Consider the following 19,081-nt stretch of genomic DNA (forward strand, 5'->3'; position numbering starts at 1 on the left):
AATTTTAAATGCATTGGGAGGCTCTGAATTTAGTCTCATCAGTTTTACTCTGCTTTTACTCTTAGAAAAATTGTCAGTTTTATTTCTACTAAGAGGACACAGATGTAGCAAACAGACAGACGAGGATGTCATAAACCATATGCTCTAATGAAAACCCAGGGCAAAGCACGCCCAGGAAAAAAGCAGCAGAAAACCCAGGTCTGCAAAATAAATTAAACAATACAAATCTTATCCTGTCTTTTTCTTTTCGAGGGGGCTGGTCTTAGTTAAAAACTCTGTGGGTCCCTCACTGACACCACCAGCCCAACAGGACCAGCCTGGGGCTATGAAGGGATTCCGTTCCCTGTCTTACCACTGAGAGCGCCCCCACCCCAAACAAGAGGGGAGAACTCCTGGCTGACCGCTACACATAAAGGACATGGAAACAATCCAGCACGTGTTGGTCTGAGAAGTGCCCTCCCCGGGGACTGGTCCTGAGGACAGACTACGTAAGTGGTGGGGAGGCAGCTGCGGAGGCTGCGTGTCCCTCTGGGCCCTGGCCACCCATGCGGTCTGGGCCGTGCGCACATGGGGCTGCGGCTGTACAGCTTGTCACCGCTGGGCAGCCAGCCCCAGGGACGTCTGGGAAACACAAAACTGGGGTTTGCCGTACCATCCCTCGGACCCAGAAGAACGGGCGGCCCCGGGAGGGTGCGCTAAGCGTCTCAAGCCCAGCCGGGCCCTCACCTCCTCGACAGTCTCGTCCTGCGGGGTGGCCGCGCTGTCGTCCGAGTCCTTCTGCGAGCCAGCGTCGGTGCTCTTGCGGACCTCCCTGCTCTTCTTGTGCTTGTGCGCCAGCTTCTTCACGTGCCCGTCCGCCTTCCCGCTGCTCAGCCGCCGCACCGGGCTCGTCAGCCACTTGCGCAGAGTGTTCCCTGGGCGCTTGGGGCCTGGCGAGCTCTGGGCCCCCATCAGGTGGGGCTGGAGGGAGGCCACGGACGCCGGCGGGCTGGCATCGTTACTGGAGACGGACAGCGAGTCTGCATGACGAGACAGACAGCGGGCTGACTGGCCTACAGAGAAATCCTCCCCATGTCCTGCCGGTGCCACCTGGCGGTGCACGGAGGGCGGGTGGGCGCCTGGGCTGTGCTCGCCCACCTGTGGGGGCTCTGCTGAAAGGGAAGGCCCAGCCTCCTGGGCCCACACCCCTCAGAGCTTTGCCAGGCTGGACTGTTCCCAGGGACGACTCTTCTCCCTCCCGAGGCGCCCCCCATGAAGTATCATTACCACACAGACAGAAAATGTCCTCATCACTTAAAATACCCCAGGGGTCAGAAGACAGAATTTTTAAAATGTTTCATCCATTTTCTTGATAGACAAAAGCAATGAAAGATTTTAAAGGAAATTAAAAACCAGTCCTGTGAATACAGGTACAACTCCGTAGGCCAACATGTGTGTGTGCACCCCAGTCAGCATGGGTGGGAGTCGGTCGGGCCCTGGGGCAGGTGACGCCCATCCAGGATGCTGTGTCAGAGCATAGGCAGTGGCTGTGAAAGGGCTGGCTGGTTTGGGAGGACCCAGCCTGTGGCCAGACGCTGGGTCTACACTGTGGGGGAGGTCTTTGCTCTTAGCCTGAAGGGACTCTACGTCCAAGTAAATATCACCAGGAATGAACAAAAACAACACATTTTTAAAAGAAATGTGAGGGGAAGCCTTCCTCAAGTAACCAAAATGCTTCACAGAAAATATATCCTAATGAATCTTCTTACTCACTGGATCTCAAAAATATAGTCAACTCCAAATTAATGATTTTTCACGAGAAAAGAAGAGATTAAAAAGCTTAGGAAACAGTGACTCTAGCCAAATCCATGCAGTTATGAGGCATTACTTTACAAAGTGAAAATCGGTGACCTTGGACACTGCTTGGCCCTTTGCTGCACACTTGACTTTAGGGTGTCACCACAGTGGAATGGAGTAAATGCTTTATGCTTTAAAAAATGGAATGAGGGAGAAGATCACTGATTATGCTTGTTATTTTCCCAAATCTTTTGAAGCCTTGAAAATATATTAAAATTCACCTGTGAGAAGATCCTACTATACAGACACCTGTATTCACTTTATTTACCTCTGAGGCACTGCAGACATTTGGGCTGCAGTTACAAAGCTGGAGCACTAATCCCTCCCAATCCTGTGATTATGTGCCAGAGAGTCCACAGCAGTTTCCCACTCATGCTCCAGACACTGGGACGAGACAGTGGATCCCTGTCTAGTTGCCATCCTGCTCCTGCCCTGGGCTACACCTTGTACAGGCACAAGGGATAATCTTCCATAAACAGATGACACATTTGAAGCAGGATCACTCATTCTTAAAAAGCTAGATTTTCCCAGAGCTAGACTTGGTTCAGAACTAATCAATACATAAATGTTTATATATGTATTCATTCATTTATTTTTAACTGTATTTAAAAATGAGAGTCACTACAATGCTTCCACATCATACCCTGTTTCCTCAGGTACCAACTGGAGAGAAAGACGAGCAAGAAACCATTAAGGTGGCAAATGTGCCCTGGAAGTACTATCCTAGCAACCTTCTCAGGTGCTGATTTAGGAGAAAGGGCAAACAGGGAAACAGTGCCAAGCCTCAGGAACTCTGGTGAAGGGACAAGACAGACAGAAGCAAGAGAAGGTCTGGAGAATCTACATGCCAAATGAAAATTTATTCAACTTAGTTTTTTTTTTTTGCTACGTCTGGGTGGCTCAGGGGTTGAGTGTCTGCCTTCGGCCCAGGGCATGATCCTGGAAACCCGGGATCGAGTCCCACATCGGGCTCCCTTTAGGAGCCTGCTTCTCCCTCTGCCTGTGTCTCTGTCTCTCTCTGTGTGTCTCTCATGAGTGAATAAATAAATAAAATCTTAAAAAAAAAAAGGAATTGCTTTAAAATTTTTATTTTTTTTTTAAATTCCAACTATTAGCATGTATCTGTGCCACCCATAGCAGGTGATATTTTTCAGTCATTTACTGTTCTGAGACTTGGAGCTAAGCCCTGTACCTGCCCCTGGACAGAGAGGAATAAAATCTTCCTTCACCCACAGGATCCACCATGTAGTACTTTCTAGGACCACATGGCTCTTAGGCCAGAATATGACACCTGCTTTAAGCAAGTACAAATCCTATTGGGAGGTTGAGAAGAAGGGGAATCAAGCAGAAGGATCATGGAAGGCCTCACAAAGAAGGCAGCACTGAAGCTGGCCTTTGAATGCACTAGGCTTGAATAACTCATGTAACCAGATCACAAGGATGTCCACTCCATGAGGGCCGGGGTCTCACCTACTCTTGGTACTTGAGGTACTTGCAGAGCCCGCCCTGATGCTTAGCACACAGTAGGCACGTATTATGTACAGAATAGAAACATCAGGAATCTCCAGCCTCAAGAGGCAGAGCAAGCTGAATCATAGCCCACATATGAAGGACAATCACGTCTTTGACGTGTGTCCACTCAGCTGGATGAGTGTAGCAGACAAAGGCCTGTGGAGGTAGCACGTGGGGAGGCCGGATGTACACGGGGCTGGCCAGCCTCTGATGAGCTGTCTCTGACGGGGCCCCCTGCATTTGTGTGAACTGAGGGAGGCAGGAAGACTGAGGCCCACATATGTTAGTAAAAACAGATCTTCATGTTCATAAGTGGAATACTCACGCATTATGAGTGATGGGGAGCACCAGCGAAGCCAACAAAGGAGCCTCACATATGTTCTTGTGCCTACAGATGAGAACTGGAGGGAACGTGGCACAAGAGTGGTGGGGCATATAACGTGAGTGGCAAGTGAAAGGAGGATGCCCGCTGGCACTCGGGACAGTCCTTGTCTAGCAGCTTGCAGGTCACGGAGAAGTGGGAGAACGGTGGATGGGCGGGAGCCTGGGGCCTCCTCTGAGCACGAGGACCTCTCCTCCAGGCAGCAGAGCCAACAGCAGGAGGGCATGAACTGCAGCCCCTCCGAGACACTTTGTGGGCCCCAATTCCAGGGCATTCTAGCCTTACTTGGAGAGGAGATGGCGGCTGTAGAAGGGGTTCCGAAGGAACAACTGGAAACTCATTCTCCAGCTTCTCTCTGTAGGCTCAACTGCACAGGGTTTGGCTCTTTGCACTTTGGGAAGTAAATTCAAAAGAGAGTTCCTCCTCAGCTGGCGGCTCAAGCATTACAACCGTGGTGGTGGCCTGGACATCCCCTCCTGGGCCCTGGGAGGAGGCAGAGCTGCCAGAGGCTACAGCTCACCTGTATGAACTGCTGTTCAGTGCCCTCCCTGAGCTGCTGTTTATCAAATCACTTAATAACACTGTTTCACTTCCCTGGAATATTTAGGACTTAGAAAAATCTTGCAGCAATTACAAACTAAGGAAGAAAATTTTATTGAACCTTAAGTAGCCTCTACACCCAACGGTGGGGCTTTAACTCCTGACCCTGTGAGCGAGAGTTGCCTGCTCTCAGCCAGCCTGCTACCTCTCTACAGTGTTGATGAATTTTAAATTTTACCTCAAAAAACAATTTCATTTCAGAAGTCTGAAAAGGTAGAGGGAAAATTTCTTCACCTGTCTCTAGGATTAGCAGTTATTTTGTGTAGTGCAGGTCTGATAACTAATTCTGGTGATGAGTGATAAAAAAAAAAATAACCAAAACCAAAAGCAAAGTAGACGAATGCCTTCTTTTTCCACTTTGTCTTTAATAGTAATGCTCAATTCATCTTTTTTGACACTGTTTGTAAAAAACAGTAATTTGTTTTTTATAATACACAAACTTCTTTTGCCCAAATCAGTGGACTGTAATAGTTCATGTCCTGCTCTTCACTGGAATGTGACATAATGCATAAATCAGGAATTTACAAACTTAAAAATTATTTTAAAAAACTTATTAGTAAAATGAAATAAAGAGCCTATTTCTTTAGTTAAGTGAAGAAAAGACTCTGACCAGTAGACCAACTGCTCTGTTACAAAACCTGAAATTAAACATGCCCTAATGGTACCTAGTGGAACTAAAGTCTCTAATGTTATTGGGCACGAGGTGGCGCAAATCACAAAACACACGGAGCTTGGACGATCTCTTTGGGAAGACCTTAAATCACTGGTCTGCACACAGGTGCCTTTCCCACAAGAGTTCCTGGTGGCGGTGATGTGGGGGGTCTGAAGTGTCCTGCCCAGGTATAAATACTGCTTGGGAAGGCCCCCTTCCCCTAAACCCCCCCTCTTCTGTTCTGGACTAGACGGGAGTACTGCAGTACTGCCAGGCGGAGGGAGCTATGGCCCCGGCTCCAAGTAACTATTTCGTGTCGGTAATTTCCCAGCTGGGTAACCGTCAGGACAGGAAGCCAACTGTGACCTTAGGCTCCAGACTTCATGTGGGCGGGCGCTGGGTCTGGTTTGCTTACAACTATACGCCCAGCTGCCGGCAGGATGTATGGCACATCCCTGGAGCTTAATAAGTATACACTGAATAAATGACAAACGGGGAGTGAACAAGTCTATTACCAGCTACAGGCCACCCCCTGTCTGAGCGCATTGCTGGATAACCGAAGAGGACCACGGTGAAGGGCAATGCCCTGATTGGTGGTATAGCCTCATCAGTTTTGAGAGGAGCTACAAGGAACAGCTATCTTTAGCCACGATCCTGAGTTTATAAGGTACTTAAAAGATGGTTATTCAAGGTGGACTGAGGCTATTCTTGCAATGACCTGCCTTAGGTGATGCTTTCTTGCCAGGGAGAGGCAGGCCCAGGAGCCCTGAGTGAGGGTGGAGTCACGCCTGCTGGGGGCCCGGGGACAGAAAGAGGATTGGAGGCCGAAATGATGTGAGAAATATGATGGAAACTCATCTGTTCAACTCAAAGAAATTGTATTTGTTCCTGTTTCCCATCTTCACTTACTGTCTCTTGCCTTCCCCTCAACTCCTAACTTCTGGGAAGAAAAAGACTCAACACTCAGTACTACTGCTTTCTCACCCCAAGAACAGCTGCAGACAACCATGTGTTGTTTGGGAATGTGCTTGGGGAAACCCCAGGGATTCAAGGTCCAGATGGAGATCAATTATGTGTGACAAAGAAAGCCTGGACTTGTCAAAGGGTCTCAGCCTGAGCCTGGTTCTCCCACTCAACTGCCATGGCCCCCGGCCGACATTCTGACATCTGGATTTCCTCCCCTCACAGGGCTACCATGGGATTGCATGAAATCACAGGATGAATGAACTGTGAAGTGCCATCTACAAATGCAGAATGGCTGAGGTGAACTTCTCTAGGACGCCTTGGTCGTACCCGACTTCCTGCTACACTGTATTTATGCAACCGTGAGCACCCAGAAGACGGGGACTCGGGATAACCATCTTGGTATTCACAAGCCTCGTGTGGTGAGAAGGACATCCTCAAAATCATTTTGAGAAGAAGGATGAATGAAGGAACCCAGAGAGTTACTTCATTTCTTTCCATTTTTAAATGACGCGTCCCTTATTAAGAAGAGAAGCAGCAAGGTGATGCTATCAGTCCATCACAGTCGAGGCGTCCGAGTGTGGACATGAGAAAGCCATCCGTGGCCTACCTGAAGCCTGCAGAAAGGAAATCAGCTCAGGTTTATCTCCTCTTGTTTTGAGGGAACCCAGCCCCATGGACGGCTTCTTTGCCAAAGTCAGAGTTCACACAAAGTCCACACTAGATTTCTTAAAAAAAAAGGGGGGGGGGGAAGCTCAAGAAAGGAGGGAAAGCAGGAGTCCTGACCCCTGGCCCCTTGCAGGAAGGAGTTTCACTGTGTGAGTGCACAACACCGAGACTGCCTGGGGAAGGGAGATCACCCGCTTGGCCCAGTCAATGTGTGTGAGACATCTGTGATTAATAAAGGGCTTTTTTTTAACGTAAGAAAAAAAAGGAGAAAGGACCATATCCTGCTAGTTGCAGACTAAGAAGGATCACATTTCATTTCAACCCTCTCCCCAAGTCACAATGGCAGAGAGTCTCAGGATGTTTCTAAGTGCGGGAGAGCACAACTGCAGTATGTGCGTACAGATGCAGAGTGGAGAACTCCAGCCCAACGTTGAAAACGGTTCACCAAAACCCCTGCATTCCCTCCAGGCACTCCTGCGGCCTTACCTCCTTTTCTGCCTCCACAGCACAGGGATCCAGGAGGGCAGAGCTGTCTGCTGCTTTGTTCACATTGTTTCTACAGAGTTGATTTTATTTATTTGTTCAAGAGAGACACGGGGGTGAGGGGTGGGGGGGTGGCAGAGACCCAGGCAGAGAGAGAAGCAGGCTCCCTGTGGGGAGCCCCATGCGGGACTTGATCCTGATCCCCGGACCCCGGGGTCACGCCCTGGGCCAAAGGCCGGCGATCCCCCACTGAGCCAGCTGGGCGCCCCTCTCCAGAGTTTAAAGCCTGCTTTACCTTCAAGTGAGCCCTTTACAGACTACTAGTCACTCAAATGCAAGGGGCTGGGCTCTAGCCCCATCCCGCCCTCCCACTGGGTCCTGGGGGCCGTGCGGGTGCTTCAGTTTCCTGATCATGGAGTGACAGTGAGTCTTCACCCGGCTGCTGGCAGGAAAGGAACACACACGGTCTTTGTAAAATCAGAGTGTGACTCAAACAAGCGCAGAGGACGTGCAGCAGCCCCAGGCCAGGGACAGCAGGTGGGGCTGCGAGGGTGGCAGCGGCGGCTCCCCAGGTGGCCCGAGCTGTAGCACCTCACCACGCGCTGCCCGGTGTCCCCGCACTGTCCCTGTGCCGTGCCCGGTCGCACCTGCAGGGCTAGTGCAGACCCCGCGGCGCCAGATGAGGTACAGCCGCCACACAGCTGCCACACTCAAGGCTGGGAGGCTTTTGGGCACGCGGCTCACTCCTGCTCAAATGCTCCTGCCGTCTCCCAGAAGGCCTCGGCTAGCTCGGAAGGAACCCACTCTCTGCCCACTGCACATGCTCAACGTCGCGGGGTCCCGATGCGCAGCTACCCCAGAGCAGCCCAGCTCGGCTAGCGGGTGCCCAGAGCAAACTGCTAACATAGAATTTCGGGCATAAGGACGGGAAGCAATGTTTACATCGCGGTTACTCCTAGAGAAAGATTATGCACTGAAGAAAGATAATCCAAGGACACTTGGGGCAGCTGCTTCTAATGTCTGAAAATAATTCATCAGATTTATTTATTTATTTATTTATTTGTTTATTTATTTATTTATTTATTTATGATAGGCACACAGTGAGAGAGAGAGAGAGAGAGAGAGGGCAGAGACACAGGCAGAGGGAGAAGCAGGCTCCATGCACCGGGAGCCCGATGTGGGACTCGATCCTGGGTCTCCAGGATCGCGCCCTGGGCCAAAGGCAGGCGCCAAACCGCTGCGCCACCCAGGGATCCCCATCAGATTATTTTAGAACAGACCGGTCAGGCTTTAATCAGGTGCACCTGGTCTTCAGCAGTTTCTCAAACCTCTTGTCAAGAATTCAATGCAGCAAATCACATTTTAATTTAGGAAATTCTCCTACCATACCAGGAAAATCGCAATCTACAGAAAATCAGATCTAAAAATTACTTAATGGAGCAAAGAACAAGTTGCTAGCTTATGGCTTCTGACTGTGTTGGTTCAATATTCCAGAGAAAAATTTTCTGAGTAAATGACTATCCTCTCTATACTTTTCAACCTGGCTTTTAATTTCATGCTCTTGGATTCAAGGTAACATCTTTTTGGAATGGGGAGAAAAGGGCCATAATGCACTCACTAGAAATCCTTGAAGATCACATAAAAAGTGAGCTAATCAGTGAATTATTCTCCCAGATGCATTTCTAGGGATCATATCTTCTTTTTGCATTACACAGAGGTTACAATGCTCTCCACAGACTAAGCATATTAATTTATGGCAATGACTAGGGAGACGAAGCTGGGTGTCACAGGGGGGATCTTTACGTGATGAAGAGGAAACTGACCTGCCCAATGATACAGTTATACTTTTGGCGTTCAGAATACTGCAGCAAGTATTTTTATATTTTCCAAACTTAAGTCTATATTCTATTTGTGAATAAGCATCTGAAAACTTTTCTTGATTGACTTCTTTTTCATTCCAGTTACCCTACACTTACATATGTTCCACTCATCTTGTATGTGAATCAGCGATTCTTAATTTGTCCCTCAGCATTAATACAGGTGCATCAGGGATTGAAACACAGACTCAGAGTGGACATACATCCCCAGCCAGCTATCTGCTTCCCTGCACAGACCTCTGCTCAAGTGTCCTGCGGTTCCAGGCTTCACTCTGACTGAAACTGTCACACAAATTCATGTTAACACAGGAAATAATCTTTTTACCAAGTTAGAAGCTGTATAGGAGTGAGCACTAGAATTTGTGGAATGGTAATAGACTGAAAAATGTGGCAAGTGCATTAGAAGCAAACTTGAAAGGGGAGCCCTTAACACAAAAATGTGAGCTCTATATTTGCTTTCAAGTATGAAGTAAACACAGAAAACATGAAGAGAATGACTGAACTCCCGAGTTGTGTATGTTTTTTTACAATAATCCTTAGATTCAACCAAAGGTCCAGCATAGCCTGGCCATGGTTTGTGCTATAATGAAGAACACATGGTCTTTGCTGCCTGAGAAAATGCACATAAATGACCAGCACACTCACTACTCCCTGTGCAACCCCCTTCCACGCATTCACACTAGTGTTCACCAGCAGCCCACCTCAAGAGACCCCTAAATAGAAGAACACAATGTCATCACTGGAATCAATTAAAACAGACTCAACCAGAAACAAATGGACTCAAATATAAACAATCTCTCTAACCTTTCTGTTGGTGGAGGTTGGAAGCAAGGGTGTGTGTGCACAGAAAGAGCAGCTTCCCTGTTTTGTGCTTAAGGAGCCATGCCATGAAAAGAATGGCTCCTTGCCACCACGTAGCACGAGGAGCAGTAGAGATACAAGGGTTGTAACCTCTATCTAACTAGACAAACACAAAAACAGAAGTTGCATGTGCAAACTTTGCTCTTTTGAATCTTCAAGAAATCGCTAAATGCTATTTATTCTTAGTGTGGTTTCTGAAAACACTTAAAACATTACCTAATCACTGGAAAAGGTGGCTATGTCAATAAATGCAGAGCTGCAAGCATCATATTCCCTCTTGAATTCATTCTTGGAAGGGGAATGCTAACCTGTCAGAATTTCTAGTCAGTAAAGCATTTCCTCTTAAAGATCTTTCTCCACGTGAATTTCAACACTTGGACTTCCAATAAGGAAAGTTGAAGAAACTAAATTAAAATGAAAGCAGATGGCATAATCCTTTGCGTGGCTAATCAGAGGAACAGGATATCACATATTGCTAAAGTGGAAATTTGAAAATGCCTCAGAAATGAAATAATAGGAGAGCCATTTTTGATAGTGGATAACAGAAAGGATGGGGGAGTCTGGATCAATGTAAGGAATTTAATACAAATCTAGGGAATGGAGTTATCTGTGCCCTGAACAAAACAGGCCCTGGCTCATTTGCTGGATCAGGAATGCTCTGGTACAAGTAGATCTGCAGCTGGTGACAGGTCATCACCAGACTGTCGGCTTTTAGGAAAAGGTACGTGTGGCAGCTGTCCTCTGTTGAGACCGGGACACTGCAAGAGGACAGCATAGTGAGGAGCGGTAGAGACCAGCCCCTGTTCAAGGGGCAGTGGCTGTGGTGGGCCTTGCTGACCTGACACTCCCAGGGTGTTGGGGGAGAACCCGACATCCATACTCTGAAAACCACGCCACTATAAAACAACTATGGGGATGCCTGGGTGGCTCAGTGGTTAAGTGCCTGCCTTCCGCCCAGGGCGTGATCCTGGAGTCCTGGATCGAGTCCCACTCTGGGCTCCCTGCGTGGAGCCTGCTTCTCCCTCTGCCTGTGTCTCTGCCTCTCTTTCTGTGTCTTTCATGAATAAATAAAATCTTAAAAAAAAAAAACCCACTAAAACCAAAAAAACAAACCCACAACTATGTTGTCAGAGTTCTTGTTTTCTTTTTAAACCCTGCTTTTATGTTGGGGCCTACTTCTTAATGTGAACCTCCTCTGCCCGGGACAAACACTGGCTTTGTCTGAGGAGAGCTTCTGGCCTATGTTCCTGTTTTCTCTGGATAACAGGGACATTTTCTTTGCCTTTAACATGAGTTAGCCCTTGAAATATATTTCTGGGCAGAGATGAACAGCAGGCTTTTCTGCAACCAAAAGCCTAAGCTGTCACAGAGGGAAAAGAAATCCCCAAGGAGCTATCTTACCAGTGATGACAGGGAGGGGATTTGGGCCCACTCCTGACTTTTACACAGGACAAAAGCAGATGTTTAAAAATATTCTTGCTCGATGGAAGACATTTTTTTAAAAAACTGCATAAAAACCAAAAAAACACACACAAATTCTGCAAGCTGCAGACATTTATGTCTATTAGTTTTCTGACACCCTGCAGCCTAGTCCCCACACGCCAAACGCATGAACTCCATGGTTCTCCAGCACATGCTGGCCGGGAAATGAGAAGGAGAGGCAATGTGCTCAGCATTCGATGAAAAGTTCTCTAGCCATTGAGGGGCCCCACCGTGCCACTTTGTGTGAAGTCCTGGGCAGCAGAGGTGACCCATGCTCGTGTGGTACCCATGGACAACAGAGGCCAAGGGGCAGAGGGCCTTTGGCATCTCACCTGGTTCTACTACTCTCTCCTCCATGAACGAACAGAAGCTGTGGCCCCAAGCCAGGCTGCTCCCAGGCAGGCTCTGTAGGAGAGTGCCCTGCACATGAGTGAGGAGCCCCTGGGCACCACCACACGGCGACGGCGACACCCCGCAGCAGGCCACTCTCAGCCCTACTCTGCTGACAGCTCAGGAGCAGGGAAACTCTGAATACTCCTCTATTTGTTTGGCTTTTTCGGAAGCTAAGAACCTCTGTGTTCCCCAAAAGTCAAAAGGTTGTTCTTTTCACAAGCTTACTTAGGAGGAGTATCACTGCCACAAAGATTATCATAAAAACAAATCCTGTGTGTTTACCAGATTACTTAGTACTTGGTATACCTCTGACTTATGGATAATGAGGTTCTTCTCTGCGATAAAATAATGGGTTCTTGATTCTTAATTTCTTCCTTTGGGAAGCTATTCCCAGGGCAATACAGCATTTATTATTACCCTGAATAGATAATCATCACTCAAGGGAACAGAAAGCTACTTTGGGGGGAAATAAGCAATCCTGTGATGATCACATAACATTCCCTTCGTGTGATTCCACCTTTCAGAGATTCAAAGACTAAGAAATGTGAATGTTTAACCCACGGGGATAACTGTTCCTGATATTAAACACAAATCGTTAGCAGTGAAAGATCCAACAGCATCTGAAGGAGGCTTACATTTGAACTATAGTCTTCATGATGAATATTTATGCTTTTGGTTAATGTATTATTACTTGTCAGAAAAAGAATGAAATAAATCAAGCTACCTTCTTACAGAAGAAACCAAAGATTTTCTTAGGGGGCAAGCTGTAGATTTCCTTAAAGTTGAAATGGTCTCTAAATGAAGCAGGACATACACAAAGACACTCCCATGCAAAATGGTTAAAAAGAACATTCTGTAGTTAGTGGTTTGAACTGCATGACTGACTTGTTTCAGGTACTGACAGATTCCTCATTTATGTACAAATTTATCATATTTAATTAAGACTGGATCCAGAATGCCAGCAAGCAAAAGCCTTTTTCCGACACTCTAGCAAATGCATGAATTGCCTAAGAACACATCTAACTGAAATATGCTATCAACCATGCAATCTCCTGTTTTCATAGAGCCACATAACTCATTTCATATAACCATATACTAATTTTTACATAGCATTAAAAAGAAAAAAAAAAACGGTCCCAGAATGTTCTGCAGTGAGCCTGCCAAGCAGTTATCACTCTTCATGTCCTCTGCACAGCAGGTTAGCTGAAGCTCCGGTCTCAGGGGGTTGCAGGGTAAGTCTGGAAAGAGTTACAGCCCAGGTGAAGGAGGAAATGGATGGTTTCCCCCCACAAACCACAAAGCAATATCCAGTACATTTTATCTTAGGGTTGCTGGTTGTTTGGTTCAAAAATAAAGAGAAAAAAAAAAAAAGCCCTAACCAGTTAGGAATCCCTTTCACAATTATATTTTAATAATACCTCTACCAAAGGGAAAACATTGCTCTAACTTACAAAGCTAAGCACTTGAGAACTGGAATGAAAACAGTAAACAAAGTTCAGACAAAAAGCCAAGGTGTGCATGTGCGGTCCCCACAGCTACAGCCCCCTTCATCTACACGAGGGGTGGAGGGGACACAAACCTCAACTTTTTGTTTGATTTTAAACACACCCCACTCCGCCCCACTCCCCCAAGAACATTGAATGACACTGAATTTTAGTTTTCACAGGACCATTCTGCAATTTCTTGAAAACTGCCCACTCCTGTCCTAGGATAGCACATAACAAGACAGCGACAAAAGCCAAAAAAACACAAAGAAAAGACGGTCCGGGCAACTGTATTTGTAATTGTTCGTGTATCCAACACTGGGGGCGATCTCTGTGCCGCTGGGCCCCCGGAGGAGCCCCGGAGCCCAGGCTGGGGCGGGCAGCTTGCTACGAGCCCCATGTGCCCCGCGGCCACGGCCACGGCCCGCTCTCCAGGCGGCTGGGCACCACAGGGGAAGGGAGGCCTGGCATTGCTCCGGAAGGGAACAGACACGGGCTCAGAGACCAAGGATAGGAAGAGAACATCTCTGCCATGAAGGCCAGCTAGTGGCGCAGACTGTGTCCTTGGCTTCCACTGGCGCCCTGTGACAGGATGGCGGTGCCCCCGGCCAGGAAGGAAGCAAGAGCAGGAGGCACGCAACCAGTCTCAGTGTTGGGCTCGGCCTCCGTGTGGGCTCGGCCTCCGTGTGGGCTTGGCCTCGTGTGGGCTCAGCCCCGGGTGGGCTTGGAGGCAGAGGCCAGCTGTGCTGTGCACTGTGTGCGGGCTCTCTCTGGGGCTGGGGCAATGGGGGGGGGGACGCTCAGTTTTCAGTTCTAGGTCCCGATCACGACAGGCACATCCCCTTCTTGTCACCAAAGACTCCCTCGTTTAGGCACTTCTGGGCCCCTGGGCCACGTCTTAGGAGATCCTGGCAACTTCAAGAGATGAAAATGGGAGAGGGGTCACCTTCAAGTTTCACACTTGGTCCCCCGGGGCAGGTTTCCGTGGCTGCGACCCCGGACAGAAGGGTAACTCTAGTCTTTCCACACTGCAAGGTGGAAGTCCATCTTCAGGACTGTGTGGCTTGTTCTTAATTTTAACAAGAGGTAACAAGAGAAACTTTCCTCAACTACGCATTTGAGAAAATGGACAATGGCTAAGACCAGGACAGTTTCTTAGAGTTGAATTTTCAAAGTGTGAGTAAAATATACATCATTTCACACAGAAAAAGCCTAGAAAAAAATGGAAATGTGTCCACACATCATCTGTTTGTATTTTTTCCTTCTGCTTCTCCTTCTGTAAATTCTTTTTTTTTTTTTAACCGTTAGTGTACAGTTTCACAGAAATGATATGTTTTGGGGCGACGCTGCGCTTCTGTGTACAGTTTGATGTGAGGACTGTAAAAGCTGACTGGGAGCATGTGGGCTGTGGCTCCTCTCTCATTTCCCCAGCCAGTCCTCAGGGAGTCTCCATGGGCTAATTCCCAGCCTCATTACCCCCACACTCCCAGGCAACCTACCCTGGGTTTATGGACTTGCTTGCTCACCAACAAGGCCAACTTCGAGCACCTGCAGGAAATTATTTGGAATAAAAAGCCATAAATTTGTGTTCATCCTGAAGTCTGGCTGAAGAAATATGCTTAGAAAGAGTACATACCAAACACAGATCACAGCTGAAGAGCAGGGGCCTGCTCCTTATCTAGAGGAAGAAAGGATTCCAGAGCCAGAAAGGTCATTTCTACTGAAGGCTCATAACCTGGGACTTGGAGGGACCTTTTTAGTCTATTTTTAATATTAGCTTCAAAATATGAAAACTTTAAAACTTCATGTTTACTCTAAGTAAGGCTAAATAAGTTTAGCTTTCTTTGCCTTTTGGCTGGACATAGATACAAATCCAGTGTGTTCACACTGTTTTGATTTTTGTCTCCCAAAACTGTCACCTGAAGTTCAGAATGACAAATACATCTCTGATTAGTGAAAAGTGAGAAAACAAAATTATTTTAAAACTGCAGTTTGCTCACAAGGAAAAAATAACCTTTAATGTAGTTTTCAGAGAACACAACCGCAGCAGGACCATGTGTGTGTGTGTGCGTGTGTGTGTGCATGTGTTGAGTATGCACACATGCATGCAGGTGAAGAAACTGCAGTTGAGTGTGATTCACAAGGATTTAGCCGAGGTCACATCAGCAGGGGTCAGTGAAGACAGAGACACTGGTGGCCGGACCTCTACAGTAACAACACTATTCCCATTACGCTAGCGTGCATAGCCTGTCTTAAACTTTAACTCATTTAAAAATACATAAAGAGCAAAAAAGGTATGAGATGGAATTTAGTTTGCACAGTAACTCATGTGAAAGGCTTTCAGAGCTGAAACAATACAGTGTTGTGCTAAGCACTTTGGTGGTTTCCCTGAACACACAGGAAATGGAGTGTCCTGCACACGGGGCATCCCTGAGCAGCGGTGGGCAGGGCTGTGAACCCACATGCATACTTTCAGAACAGGTGTGCACTGGAGATTCAGCAGAGACATCTTCCCTACATTTAGTCTTTCAAATGTTTTCCTTTAATTTATAAAAACAAAAACTGCATTGGTGAGAATCCACATTCTTCAAGAAAGAAACAGGAGATTTGAAGAGGGTTCAGGAGAATGATAAGGCACACAGTTGGCTTTGCATGTGCTTATTGTTAGGAGGGTCACTGCATTATGCTTTTCCTTAGGAGAATATGTACAGCACTGGAATTGATTCCATGTGTCCTATAAAAGGGTACACTTATTTCAGAATGCTAACAAATTCAACAGTTCCACTATCTTATCAGAGTAACTGGGCTCTCCCACAGGAACCGTCTTAAAAGATAATTTATAGTTCTTGACCTTACCTAAAACTTGAGTTCTTTTCCTAACAATTGCTTCATAGTAAAACTCTCCGGGCTTATGGCTGTGTAAGTTATTGGTAATGGCAAGGTCTGCACATAAAACGGGCTTTCAGGAAAATTATTCCAAGCAGGAGTAATTCACATTTGAAGGAGAATGCTTCAATGAATATGTCAGAAAAGCAGAAAAACAGCCTTTCCCCAAGGTACTCCAAAAAATGAATCCCCAGATTGCCTGGGGGTCTAAAGAACGGCTCTGCAATCACTCTCTATGATTTGATTTGCTGGGTATTCTAAAGTTATTTTGGGATTTATTTCTTGGGTTACTCAAAATCATTTTTCTTTTTCAAACTGATGTACATCTATTTCCCCATAATCAATTTAATAAGTAGAATCACATGTATTAAAATACCATTCTGATATAATGTGGAATCTTGGAAACTGCCTTGGAATTGAGATGAAAGTTTGGGAAGAGATGGACAGTCGTATTTTTCCAGGAAGAAAAAATTAGAGTTTTGCTTTCTCTTATCTATCCTTTACTGTGAAGAGATTAGATTTTTTTCCCATGAAAATTCCAGTGGTTATCAATTTCTTTCCAAATTTGTGTTAGCTTAAAAATTTTGTGGTGACGGCTTGAATAACATCACTTGGACTTTCCGTTAAAATCTGAGAACTGCCAGAATGAAAGTATAGCTAGGGGAAATGAACAATATGATAGTGTAACTATCCTCTAGTATTTAAAAAGTTAAATAATGTCCCTTCAGAAGAATTTCTACAGAACTAAAATAACACTAGGATTCAAATTCTCTCTATAAAAATGCTATGAGAAAAAAAAGAGAATGCCATGTCTTCTAAAATTCATTATCTCTTGGCAAAATTGCTCATTAAAATATTTTGGTCTAGGCTTTGGGGATGTTTATACGACACTGGGAGTGGTGCTTGACTGTTACTCCCATTTTGCAGACAAAGAAATGAGGTTCAGAGACATACGGAGATTTTCTCAAGACCCCAAGCTACTGAGTGGCTTAGACTTTTAATGAAACTTTCTTAAAACTGTTCTTTATCTTTCACAGACGTTCTTATTATTTTCAGTGAAGAGATCTTATGGATCATCTACTTTCACCCACTTGGTACAGAATAATGCCTAGTGTGTGGTGTCACTGATGGACCTGCCCAGCCTGGACACCTCCAGAAGGAAGGCCATTCTCAAACAACGAAACTACCATGTATATGATAAAAGTTACGGTCGATGACTCAGAAACGTTTTGATAGCTTTGTGAACAAAAATTACACAGAGTATTTATAAAAAATAATGTTTACACCAACAAATTTGATATTCACGCAGCCAACACTTATCTCTCCCAGGGCCCGCTGGCCAAGTAATTTCCTTGTCCTCTTCTAGTATTTCATGAACAAACACGTGTGTAAACAGTGCCATGTCCCCCTCAGGCCCTTCTTGATGGGTCCCTCCACCTCATCTCTCCTCTCTTGAGCTCACCATAAACTGGAAGCGCCCAGAAGGTCTCACCAGATCTCCTCAGTGTCCCTCCTGCTGCCTGCTTCTGGAGCACAGATGTGAACAGCGGCTGGTCAGAGTGAGGGCAAGACTCAGAAGTGCACCAGGGCCAGGCCCGAGATCCTGGCAGGAGTCATCCCCACTTGGAGGCCGGAGGCGGCCTACTGAGAAACTCATTAATGGCCACGCAGTCTGGACAGATGTTGAAAGTGGCTGCTGAAAAGCCAGCCTCCTCTGGAGTGCTGCAGGGCAGCTGTTCCGTGGAGACCCACAGACCTCGTTCCTCCCCTCACTTCATTCTTTTGTATCCTGCTGCCTTTTCCTCAACATGGACCTTACTGACTTCTCAAATGACCTTTACAGGAATCACATTTTCTTAACTCAGCTCTGTGTGTAAAGCCAAAGCCTGACACACTCACTCCCCTGAATATACACGGGGTGTTGCCGGAGCAAAACTTTACATTATCTTATTAGATGCCTGCAGTTCCTAAGAGGAGGGACCAGAGAATCTAAATATAAATGCAGGAAACTGCCATTTTTCTGGAATAGTCTGAGCTGCCTCCCTGCAATTAAACCTAAAACATACCTAAGACCAACTAAAATCATTAAGTAGGCAATTTGTGGCAAAGATTAGACGGTTTACATGCCATTTACAAGAAAGAAAGGATAATCAAAAGCAGGCCCCAGATATTAAGAATGCCTTCCAGCCGAGCAATCAATCAGCTTCTCGACCGCTCCGAGAGCCCGCCAACAGCACAGCCCCACGCAGCCCCTTTCCCGGCTGGCAGCAGATACCACGCTTCGGCGTTAAAGCACAAACATTTCTGTTTCAAAGCATGCAGTGACCACGCCAGCAGCCACTCTGAGGATGGCGGATGCGTGTACCTAGGTCGAGAATCCAGTACTTGCAGGTGCCAGGCTGCACGCCGCCACGGTGTGCTGAGCCGCCCCGGGACAGCTGGGTTCCGTTGGGCATGGTGGGGGCTGCTGCCCCGTCCGGCCTGGGAGCAGCCCAGGCTCTCGTCTGCAGCCGAGCAGGAAAGCAGGCTCCTGGCTCCCGGGCTCCCTGGCCCGGCTGCTGGCGCTGTTCTCCAGCTGCCTCTCCGGAGCGGAGCGGGGCTGGTGGGCGCCCGGATTACATCCTACCACACTGACTCTAATTGGAGCTCACGGAAATTCTGAGGGCGTGCCGAGAGCCAGATGTTTCTCTTCTACACTGGCCAAAGCTACGATTTCCTTACTCACTCAAGTGTCAAGTGACGGATGCCCTCCCCACGCCGGGCTTTCTGACTTGGGCTTTGTGTAGGTTTGCGTGGGGGTCTTCCCTGAGACATACAACAAATAGTGCCTCCTGATGTGACTTGATAACAAAAAGAAACGCAACGCAATTCGGTCGACAGCCAACTGGTTACATCACTGTGCTAAAATGCCACTCCTCACTTATTAGAAACATCTTCCTCCTTTCTTACAAGCAGCAGCCATACAAGTGAAAATAAAAATCTTTACTTGTGATTTGTAAAG

General features: G+C 46.9%; 1 protein-coding gene across 3 annotated transcripts in view; it reads right to left on the reverse strand.

The window, feature by feature from the left end:
* The window catches only part of TRIO (trio Rho guanine nucleotide exchange factor), a 360,632-nt gene that overhangs the window by 41,758 nt on the left and 299,793 nt on the right, over positions 1-19,081 (reverse strand). For all 3 annotated transcript variants that reach the window (XM_055308019.1, XM_055308020.1, XM_055308021.1), the window contains one exon: positions 727-1,019. In XM_055308019.1, the coding sequence (XP_055163994.1) occupies positions 727-1,019 (293 nt within the window). The remainder of the gene's footprint in view (positions 1-726; positions 1,020-19,081) is intronic.

Source organism: Nyctereutes procyonoides, unplaced genomic scaffold (genome assembly GCF_905146905.1).
Source record: "Nyctereutes procyonoides isolate TBG_1078 unplaced genomic scaffold, NYPRO_anot_genome, whole genome shotgun sequence".
Taxonomy (NCBI): Eukaryota; Metazoa; Chordata; class Mammalia; order Carnivora; family Canidae; genus Nyctereutes; species Nyctereutes procyonoides.